Source organism: Octodon degus, unplaced genomic scaffold, assembly GCF_000260255.1.
Source record: "Octodon degus isolate 3935 unplaced genomic scaffold, OctDeg1.0 scaffold00031, whole genome shotgun sequence".
Lineage (NCBI taxonomy): Eukaryota > Metazoa > Chordata > Mammalia > Rodentia > Octodontidae > Octodon > Octodon degus.
The window spans coordinates 11,915,077-11,925,963 of NW_004524607.1; the positions used below are offsets into that span (position 1 = coordinate 11,915,077).

At 50.4% G+C, this 10,887-nt stretch overlaps 1 protein-coding gene across 1 annotated transcript; it reads left to right on the forward strand.

Annotated features, from left to right (window-relative positions):
• The first annotated feature begins 8,329 nt into the window (after nt 1-8,329).
• Nucleotides 8,330-8,788, forward strand: LOC105741981 (60S ribosomal protein L29-like). Its single transcript, XM_012514382.1, has one exon. The coding sequence runs from the start codon at nt 8,330-8,332 to the stop codon at nt 8,786-8,788; it is 459 nt and encodes a 152-aa protein (XP_012369836.1).
• Nucleotides 8,789-10,887: the final 2,099 nt, after the last annotated feature.

Below are 10,887 nucleotides of genomic sequence, written 5' to 3' on the forward strand. Positions count from 1 at the left end.
CCCATCCAGTGCCCCATGGCCCTATCCACTGTCCAGCGCCTGGGCCTCAGCAGATGTGGAAGCCCACGTCTGGAACGCTGTACAAACGGCCTCAGCTGCCTTCACGGCAAAATTGGTTGCAAAGAGCAATTAGCACTTCATTAATAATCAATGAGGTGCCAATTTACACATCGCCCGGGAACAAATTGCAGATGCCGTTTGGCTGTGACAGGAAGGGCCCTGGTGCCAGCTGGAAGTGGAGAGGTTTACAGACGTGATAGGTGGGGCAGCTGGGGCAGGAAGCCATGCTGGAGGGGCAGGCACCTGTGAATGCATGAGTTCTCACCTGTGCAGCTACCTGTGTGTGAATGGGTGCGTTCTCACCTGTGCAGCTACCTGTCAGCAAATGAGTGCATTGTCACCTGTGCAGGCTGCTGAGTGAATGAATGTCTTCTCACCTGTGCAGCTGCCAGTGACCTCAGAGGTTCATGGCATGAAGTAGAAAGGCAGTGGTGAGGCTGCCCAAGGCCTCAGTGCACCCCAGGTGGCACACATTGAGCAGGGCTCCCTCTGATGGTCACTCCAGGCAGTGGCCCCCTTCCTTAAGAAGCGCACTTAGGGGGCTGGGGAGATAGCTCGGCAATCTAAGCACCTGCCTGGCACATACAAGGGCCCAGGTCCAATCCCTGGTTCCACATGCCATGCTGGCCCTGGAACCCCAGGTGTGCTGTACTGGCCACCAAAACTGGGTATGGTGGCTCACATCCATAATACCAGTGCTGGGGAGGCTGAGACAGGAGGATCACTATGGGTCTAAGCTGTGTAGTGAGACCCTGTATCAAATAAAAGACTTAAAAAAAAAATTTAATTTAAAAAAGAAGCAGCCCTACCAGCCCTGCCCCTGGAGTGAACTGAGATGGCAATTGAAACTGGGTGTGGTGGCCCTCACCTGTAATCCCAGCACTTGGGAGGCTGTAAACAGGAGGATCACTATGAGTCCAGTCTACACAGTGAGACCCTGTAGACCCTGTAGACCTGTCCTAAATACAAAAATAAAATAAAAAAAATAAAAGAAGAAGCAAATGGCTGGCCAGATAGTTCAGTGAACTAAAGTGCCTACGTAGGCAGGGTGCAGTGGCTGGGGTTCGATCCCTGGCATGCTGTGCCAGCTCCACCCCCAGGGCACACTGAGATGGCAATTGAGACTGGGTGTGGTGGCGCACGCCTGTAATCCCAGCACTTGGGAGGCTGAAAACAGGAGAATCACTAGGAGTCCAATCTGTGTAGAGAGATCATGTAGAGCCTGTCCTAAATACAGACAAAAATAAAAAAAGCACATTTGGGGGCACAGAAGGAGGCAGGTGTGGTACCCAGCGGGTGACACTGGCTGGTCACTCATGCATGCAAGGAAGACTGTTAGGGATGTAGGGGTCAAGGAGGTGCAACTCACTGTTTCTCCCTCACTGTCATGGCAAGAGGGGCCTTTAGCGAGCACCTGCTGTACGCACCCTTCATCTGGCTTCACACTCATCCTACTTCACATAGGACAGGTGAGGTCACCGGGCTAAGGCCCTGGGCTTGAGCTGGAGTCTGAGTCTGAGACTGCTTCTGCCTCCACTCCCCAAAGACCAGGCCTTGGCCTTTGCTTTTCCCTGGCCCATGCTCTCCCTACCTGGACATTCTCCCTCATGGACAGCATGCCGCCTGGGCTAGCAGAGGCAGAAAGGCTGCCCACTAATGGTTTCATGAACAGTCACTGCTGCCAGGCAGATCGTTCCATGGCCACGGCCGGTTCATGTCTGGGGGAAGCCAGACATGAGAGCACCTGGAGGCAGCTTTCCTGGCAGAGGGGCCAGCCCATGCAAAGGCCCCAAGGTAGGACAGGAGGGGACATGAGCGCACCCTGGTGTGCGGACCAGTGAGTATCTAAAGGAGAAGTCAGAGCAGAGGGGCAGGAGAAGAGGTCGGCTGGGCTAGGGTCTGGATTTTATTCCAGGTCTTAGGCAAGGCACAGAGAGTGTGGCCCAGGCCCCGTGGGCTGCATGGGAAGGAACACTGAGAGAATCTCATGTATTATCAGGGAGTGGGGCTGGTGGGCGCGGAGAGTGAGGAGTAGGGACCGGCAAGTTCTTACATCTCCAGGTGCTCTAGCAGGTGTAAGCAGACTCCCTACTGGGGCTGCACAGGACCTCTCAGATTCCACCCCAGTCTAGGCCCCTTACCACCTCCCGTCTGCGCCCACCACCCTCGCTGGGAGATTGAATTTACAACGGACTCTAACACATTTAAATCCATTTATTGCAAAATTACTTTTCAATAATTACATCACCGTGCCGACTGTGTTGCATAATGAAATTAGCATGAGAGATATTAGAGAGAATATAAAATTATAAGAAATATTGAAACACCTCTTTCCCGTCTGTCTTCATGAGGCCCCGTAGCTTAACTGGGAAGCTGATGTACCTTGTGGATGGGATTGGAATGCACAGAGTGTAATTTTATAATGTCTTTTGTATAAATTAATTATAACGGTTATTGCAGCTTTGTATTATTGGATTGAAATCTCCCTCCACTGGAGCTTATTAAGGGAAAATGGGACCCCAGCCAGCTATCCCAAGTCCCTTGGGCCACATCATGAGGTGGACAGGAGCACAGGCCTGGGCTTTGGGGTCATGCAGATCAGAGTTCAAGTCCTAGCTTGCTGTGTATCTCTAGTCAAGCCATAGTACTTCTCTGAACCTAGATTGTCCTTAATTATGAAAAGAAATCCTAACACAGGTTTAGTATCCCTTGTCCTCATGTTTCAGATTTCAGAGCTTGAATGTTTGCATCAAATTTACCAGTTGAATATCTTTAATCTACAACTCTGAAATTTGAAACTCTTTGAGCACAGACCAGACACCCAGAAAGTTACAGGCTAGTAGAAGGCCTGGGAAGCCAGGCAATGTGCCCCTGAGAGGGCAACGTATAAAGCTGTGAATGAGAAGCCCATTCAGCAGAAGCCCCAGAAGTTTGAAAAAAACAGGAACTTATATTGTCTGAGAAAAGCTGCGAGGAGGAAGCAAAGCCAGCCCCAGAGAAAAGCCATGGGAGCTATCAGCAGAAGTGCGACAGGGTGGGGGCCTGCCCCTTAGACAGGGGCCTGCCCCTCAGCTCAGTTCTTTAAGTGGCTGTTTCAACAAAGCAGTCAGGCTCAGGTTGCTGTGGTTTGATCCCCACAACTCAAGCCAGCCAAACCTGCCCTGAAGGCATTCGGAGCAAAAAAAAAAAAAAAAAAAAAAAAAAAGTGCCACAGGGGTGGAGTCACGTAAGGCTTTTGGAGCTCACAACTCATTACAGATTGCTTCGGATGTTCCACATTACAAGAGTTAATGTTTGCCCTTCTGGATCTGGGACTTGCTTTGGTCCCAGTGCTTTGTATCCTACTGCTGTGTGCCTTGGAGCCAGCAGAGTATGGACTGAAACCTCCACTAACTGTGAGCTAAATAAACCTTTCCTTCCTTAATTTTGGGTATTGGTTATTTTGTCCTAGCAATGAGTAAAATGTAACTGAAACAGGAGCATTTTGGAATTTTAGATTTTGAGTGTATGGCTGAGGGATGCTTGACCATGTCACTGGAGAAAGAAACCACATGCATCAGGGGCTGGGCAGACATGGCAGGATGAGCAGCTCTCGGGCACAGCAGCTCTGGCCAGTGGCAAGTGATGACTGTACTCATAGCTTCTGAAGACCAGGAATTCAAGGGACTAGGTAGAAGGTGCTGTCAGGAGTCAGCTGGGCTGTAAGGAAGAGCAGGAGGATGCCCCAGGCTGGGCAAGAAGTGGGCAGAACAGGAGGTGCCCACTGCACCCAAGCCAGAGTCTCCAAGTTCAGCCAAGCCCTGTGCCAGCCAAGGGCTCACAGACAGGAGCCCTGGAAGCCCTCTTCCTATCTCTCTGCCATCCCCAAACTTGGTGATAGGACCAGAGATGCAGGAGTGCCCCGTCCTGGCCCTCCCTGTAGAAGCCCTGACTGGTCTGCCTCAGGAAGGAGGACAATCTAGGAAGAACTTCCACCAGGAAGAGGCAGTTCTGCCTCTGCTAGCTGCAAGAAATGCAATGACAAGAGATGTCCTGCATGTGCACCCTCCAGGCAGCCAGCTTTACACATAAGAGACAGGTGGTAGACTCAGGGAGGTGAAGGCATGTGACTTAGCCATCACCACAGCCTGCTAAGTCCTCTCACAGGGTGGCCTGACTGGGCTCAGCAGCCGGGACTCAGTTGCCACAGCTCGTATTCTTTTTTGCAGCCCAACATGGAAAGAACCTGCTAGCTTGTGCAGGCTACTACAGGGCTGGATCAGGCCTCCTGGCCCTGGCTATTCACCACAGATGCCTGCGCAAGTTAGCTAGCAAGATGGAGTTCCATACCTTGTCACTGGAGTGACAGTTCTCACTTGCACCACACCCCATCATTTCGGAACCAGTTGGGTCCTGTCCAAGGGGAGGGAAGGTAGCTGGACTGCAAGCTCCTGGAAGTTAGGGTCATGGGGGATCTCAAGGGGCCTACCCAAGTCACACACAGCCCTGGAGGATTATGATCTGTCCCTCCAAGGCCTTCCCTCTGAGGCTGTCCAGGCCATGGGAAGTGTGGACAGGGCATTGAGGGGGCTCGAAGTAAGAAATAGTGGATGTATGGAAGATAAGGAGTGTGACCAGGCCCCCACCAGGTGCAGAAGCCCAGGGTGGTCTGAGCAGGTTATACACAGGAGACCACTGTCTCAGCTGCACTTGGTGAGTCAGGTCTGCTGGCCTCTGGACCCTGCTAGTATGTGGTCTTATTTATTAGTGACAATGGAGGTGGTGGCAGCCAGGGCTGGCCAGGCTGGATCGATGGAGCACCAATACAGGGCGAGTGTGCAATCTAATTGCAGCGCATGCTTGCAAGGGCTCCCTCGTGTCCCCACCCCCGAGAGAGAGCCCTGTTAATTATGCAGCTGTTTGCTCCCACCCTCCAGGCTCCAATGCGGGTGGGAATCCCCCTGAGGTTGTTATTAAACTGGAGTGTTTAATGAAGTGCTAAAGAGGCCATTTCCAACAAGCGCTCCAAGTTCTGGCTAATGGGACAAGTCCTGCTCAGAGCTGCAGGACACCCCAAACCCTGGGAAGAGGAGACCTCGTGGGAGTCCACACAGGTAGGGGCAGCCCGCAGGCCAGCCAGGTGCCACACAGCCATGAGGGTGTCTGGGCACCTCAGAGAACCCACCCAGACCGGGACAATGCCCTTCAGCCCTGGCTGTGTCTGGAGGCAGCAGGGCCACCTCAGCCCTGTCCTCACACCCGCCCCTATGGCCAGTATCCCTAATGCACTGACCTTAAACGCTGCTTCCCAAGCCCCTGGCCACTATGGAAGTGGATTTTCATGCCCAAATCTGAGTATCAGAACCTCCTGGCCCAGAAGGCCCAGCATCTACTTCAATTTTTGTTGCTGTCAGTCTGAAGGACTGGACCTAGGGCCTACTGAGCTACATTCCCTCCCCTTTTTACTATTTTCTTCATTTTGAAACAGTCTCACTAAATGGATAAATTGCCAAGGCTGGGCTTGAACTTGCGATCCTCCTGCCTCAGCCCCCCAAAATGCTGGGATTACAGGTGTGCACCACCACGCTCAGCTCTCATTAACATGTTTGAGTGGCTTATTCAGTGTCTAATGTGTTCCCAAGGTTTAGGATTTAGAAAGCAAGGAAGGGCCAAAGTCTGCAACTACATGAACAAAGACCTGGCAGCAAGTTTCATAATGGCCAGGACTGGGAAACCAGCTGCATCTAACCGTGAGTGAGTGACCGGTGCCTCAGGGTCCACTCATGCCGTGGAGCAGCACACAGGAGAGGGAAGCATAGTGGCGGCTTCCACAGCCACAAGTGGACCCAGACATGGAATGTACTGGAAGGAGCCAGCACACAAAAGGACACATCTGGCTCAGGAGGCTCAGGACAGGCAGTGCTGCTGTGGACACATGACTCAGGAGGGGTTGTGGGCCTGGAGGAGCTCAAGGAAATCTGTGGGGAACTGACAACATCCCGCCGGTGGAGGCAGGTCACCAGGGCATGCGCTTTGGAGCACCACTGGACCATTCACATACTCTGGGACACGTGGGCCCCTCCTGTGGGATGCTAAGCTTGACATTGTCTACCTGCCTGGCTTTGGGATCTGCCAAGACAATTCTGGGTGTGTGCTGGTGGGTTATGGAGTGTGGACTTGGGTACTCTAAGTAGTCCCTGCCCCTTCTTCCTGGAGCTATTCCCCAGCTCTGCTTCCCAGCTACTGTAAACTAAACAGCTCTGCTCCACCAGGCCCTTCTTCCATGATGCTCCTGCCTTAGAGTCAGTTAACCATGGACTGAATCCCCTGAAACCCTGAAGCAAATTAGATCTCTCTTCCTTTGCAGAACAGGTGGTTGTAGTGTTATACCCATCGATGGAACAGCTAACTAATGCATTCACTAGAGTTTGCCTGACTTTTTTTTTTTTTTTTTTCAGAACCGGGGATTGAACTCAGGCCCTTGCACTTGCCAGGCAAGCACCTATTCTACTGAGCCATCTCCCCGGCCCTGCCTGACTTTTTAAAGGATCTGTAGTACACTGTCTAAAGCCAGCCAGCTCCTTTTTACATCAACGTCAATGCCATGGTTTGCTAAGAGTCCCTAACCGGCAGCACATATTGTGTCCTCACTTGAAGAGTCAGTTGGTAAACTGGGTCAGGGAACAGAGGCACAAACAGGATTTATAAAAGAAGCTGGAAAAGGAGTCAGAGGGAGGGTGGCAGGGCTGGTGTCCCAAGCTAGCAATGAAGAAGCAGGGTCTGCCAAGTAGGGTGGTGCATACCTGTAATCTCAGCACTCTGGGAGGCTGAAGCAGGAGGATCACAATTTTGAACCCAACCACAGCAATCTAGCAGCTTCGCCAGGTACTGTCTTGAAACAAACAAACAAAAAAGAACAGCCTTTATGTATACATGTATTCCAGAAACTCTGCAATGTTTCCTTACACAACGTAAGCTTTACCATTCTGACTGTGTTGCAGTGGGCAGTTGGGTAGCAGTGAGCACATTCATGCAGCTGTGCCACCGTCGTCACCCTCCAGGCCCAGAACGCTCCTCTTCCCAGTTGGAAACTGAAGCCATTGGAATTGACTCCACCCAGACCTCACCGCCTTGCTTCCTGTCTGGGTGGATTTGACTCCTTTGGGGACCCAGGAAATTGGATTCACACAGGCCCTATCCTTTCAGGACTGGCCTACTCTCCCAAGCACATGGCCTCAGGGCCCATCCCCATTGTAGCAAGTGTCACAATCACTTCATCTTTTAAGGCTGAATACTATTCCATGTCCATGCACCACTTTTGTTAGCCAGTCACCTATCCTTAGACACTTGGGTTACTTCTACCTTCCAGCTATTGTGAACACGGCTGTTATAAGTATTGATGAAGACTGAGGCAGATGTCACAAGAACTGAGTCCTAGGAGCATGAGGCTTATGGGATGAGTGAGGGTCTTCAGCCAAGTTGGAGCTTTGACTGAAAACAGCAAGAGATTGATCCAAAGAGTGACCACATAGCTGCTCCCCAAACCCAAAGAGCCCCAAGATTTTAGTGATTATCTGTGGTAGGTAAAAGCCCAGTACATCATTTTTGCTGACGTCACAGTTCCAAAAGGTATGTTCACTTGTGACAGAGTTGGATCACCTGTGGTTACAGCTAACCTGCCCTAGAGGCTGTTGAATATTCATGTACTTAGCACTGTCACCTGCACAGTCCTGCTTTGTGCCTTGTGCTCCCTGGTTGGTGGTTAATTGCTGAGTTCTGATTCTGGCTGGGGCCACCCTCCTGCAGGAACAATTGGGCCTGGTGACAGCACTGTAGGCCACCTGCTGCCAGAGCTGCTGAGGAGGCACAAGAATGAGGTGGAAGCAGCCCTCACCAGACCTACAGACAACAGGCCAAGCTCACCCAAGAAAGATAAAACCTTTCTTGTCAGCCGTGGTGGTACATGCCTGTAACTCTAGCATTCAAAGTTTGAGCCCAGGGCTGAGGAGACAACTCAGTAGCATAAGCGCCTGCCTGGCAAGTGTAAGGTTCTGAGTTTGATCCCAGGTACCAAAAAAAAAAAAAAAGTTGGATCCCAGCCTGGGCAACTTAGCAACTTAGTGAGGCCTTGTCTCAAAATTTAAAATGGGGGCCAGGGAGATGGCTCAGTAGAATAACAACCTGCCTGGAAAGCTCTTGGGCCTAAGTTCAATCCCCAGTTCCGAAAAAAAAAATTAAAATGGGATCTTCCAGTTTCAGGCACTTGGCAGCCACTGTTTACAGTGCAGTTATGGCCAAGTCTAAGAACGACACCACCTATAACCAGTCCTGGAAATGGCATAGCAATGGCATCAAAAATCCTCGGTCACAAAGATACAAATCTCTGAAGGGGGTAGATCCCAAGTTCCTTAGGAACATGCATTTTGTCAAGAAGCACAACAAGAAGGGCTTCAAGAAGATGCAAGCAAACAATGCCAAGGCCATAAGTGCATGTGTCAAGGCTATCAAGGCCCTTGCCAAGCCCAAGGAGGTCAAGCCCAAGATCATCCCAAAGGGAGTAAATCACAGGCTCACTCAACTTGCCTACATTGCCCACCCCAAGCTTGGGAAGCATATCCATGCCTGCATTGCCAAGGGTTGCAGGACTTGCCGGCCGAAGGCCCAGGCTCCAGCCAAGGCCCAGGCTCTAGCGTCTGTTCCAGCCCAGGCTCCCAAAGGTGCCCAGGCCCCCATGAAGACTCCACAGTAAAACCTTTTATCTGCTGATGTAAAAACAGGACTGGTGTGACCCCTGAGGTGCCATCAGTCAGTGGTTGGTATCCTCCTGTGCTCTTTGTACAAATAAACCTGAGGCAGGATTTTTAAAAATTAGAATGGGACTGGGCATGGTGGCACATGCGTATAATTCCAGCACTCAGGAGGCTGAGGCAGGAGGATTGTTGTGAGTTCGAGACCAGCCTGGCCTACAAAGTGAGCTCAAGGCCAGCCTGTACTGTATAGTGAGACCCTGTCTCAAACACACACACACACACACACACACACACACACACACACACACACACTTAAAAATGGGACCTGGAGTATAGCTTAGTACAGACACTGAGGTCTATCCCTAGCACTGCAGCATGTACACACACACATGCACACACCTGCATGTACACACACACACACACCCCTTAAATGGTCAACACATGTACATGCAGAGCATAGTAAAATTCGACCCTAGGGTTAAGACAGTAAAGGGGATGGACATAATACAGAGGCAGATGCCAAGCTTTTTGTCCTGTGTTAGTCACCATCAGACATTTACAAGCACAAGTGAAACATCAGGGTTCTTAGCAAAGGCGGCCTCAGAAGAACCCTGGGCGAATGTTCATGTAACCCACATGTCAGAGGTGCTGGCTGCAGCGGAGGTGGCGGGGAACTCATGATGCGTCCCCTAGCTGTGTGGCCTCCAAACTCAGTGATTTTAAATTTACTAAGCACAAATGAAGATAGAAGGATTATTTAGGTGCTTCTTTTGTAACCATTTCTCATCCCATGCACACATTCCGCTTCTGTGGTTTCTTTGGGGTCTCCCAGCAGATCTTCCCTGAAACACGCCATGCCACAGAGGGGAGAGTTCACTGCACCCACGCATTCATCACCCCGGCCTTTTGTCCCATCACTGTTCCAACATGGTGGTCCCTGCTTTCCTAATTGATGGGCAAATAGCTGACCCTCCACTTTCAACTCTTTTGGGTCTGCCTAGAAGTAACTGTGGTTTATGGGAATTATTATTGGTTTGCTTTTTTTTTTTTTTTTTGAGACAGGGCCTAAGTTACCTCACTAAAGGCCTTGAACTTGTGATCCTTCTGCCTCAGCCTCCCAAGTAGCTAGGATTGCATGTGTGCACCACCACACCCAGCTTATTCTAACTTTCTGAGGGGCTGCCACACTGTCTTCCACAGTGGCTGTGCCACATCATGATCCAACCAAGAACACACAGAGTTCTGATCTCTTTGCATCCTTGAAGTCCCTACTTTCTGACTTCTTGATAACAGCTACCCTATTGGGTAGGAGGTACTGACTTTATTTTCCTAAAACTTAGTGATGTGGAGCATTTTTCACATATTTATTGTTCATTTGTGCATCTTCCTTGGAGAACTGTTCTGTTTTGTCCTTGAAGAAGGGTCTGTGCAAGGCCTCTGCCCATTTTTAACGGAACTGTTTTGTTGCTGTTGAGTTGCAGGACGCTTTATGTATCCTGGATACTGGCTCCTTACCAGACATAGGAGGGCCAAATGTTGCCTCCCACTCTGGAGGTTACCTTGTGGCTCTATCTATAGTCCCCTTCAATGTCTACAAATTTTACATTTTGAAGGAGTACAACTCATCAGTTTTTCTCTTATTGCCTCTGCTTTTGGTGCCAAACCCCCAAGTCATTGCCAAATCCAAGGTCACAAAGACTTTCCCCTCCTTTTTCTTCTAAGGTTATTATAGTTTTACTCTTCTGTTTAGGTCTTTGATCCTGTTTGAGTTAGTTTTTGAGTATGGCCTGAGGTAAGGGCTTGGTTTCCTGCTTTGACAGATGGAGATCCATTTTTTAAAACAATCTTTTATTTATTTATTTGGCACAGGGCTTTATGGTGCAGCTCAGACTCATAATGATCCTCCTGTCTCAGCCTCCCCAGTTCTGGGATTACAGGCATGCACCACCATGCCCAGACTCGTGGCCAGCTCAGTGTGGCACTGGTATGGCATGCGGTACTGGGGATTAAACCTGGGTCTTTGCACTTGCCAAGAAGGTGCTTAGACTGCCGAGCTATCTCCCCAGTCCCAGTGGTCCATTTTCTCGGAACCATAAAG

Coding starts and splice junctions, on each gene's coding strand:
- LOC105741981 (XM_012514382.1), top strand. CDS start 8,330: ATGGCCAAGTCTAAGAACGACACCACCTATAACCAGTCCTGGAAATGG.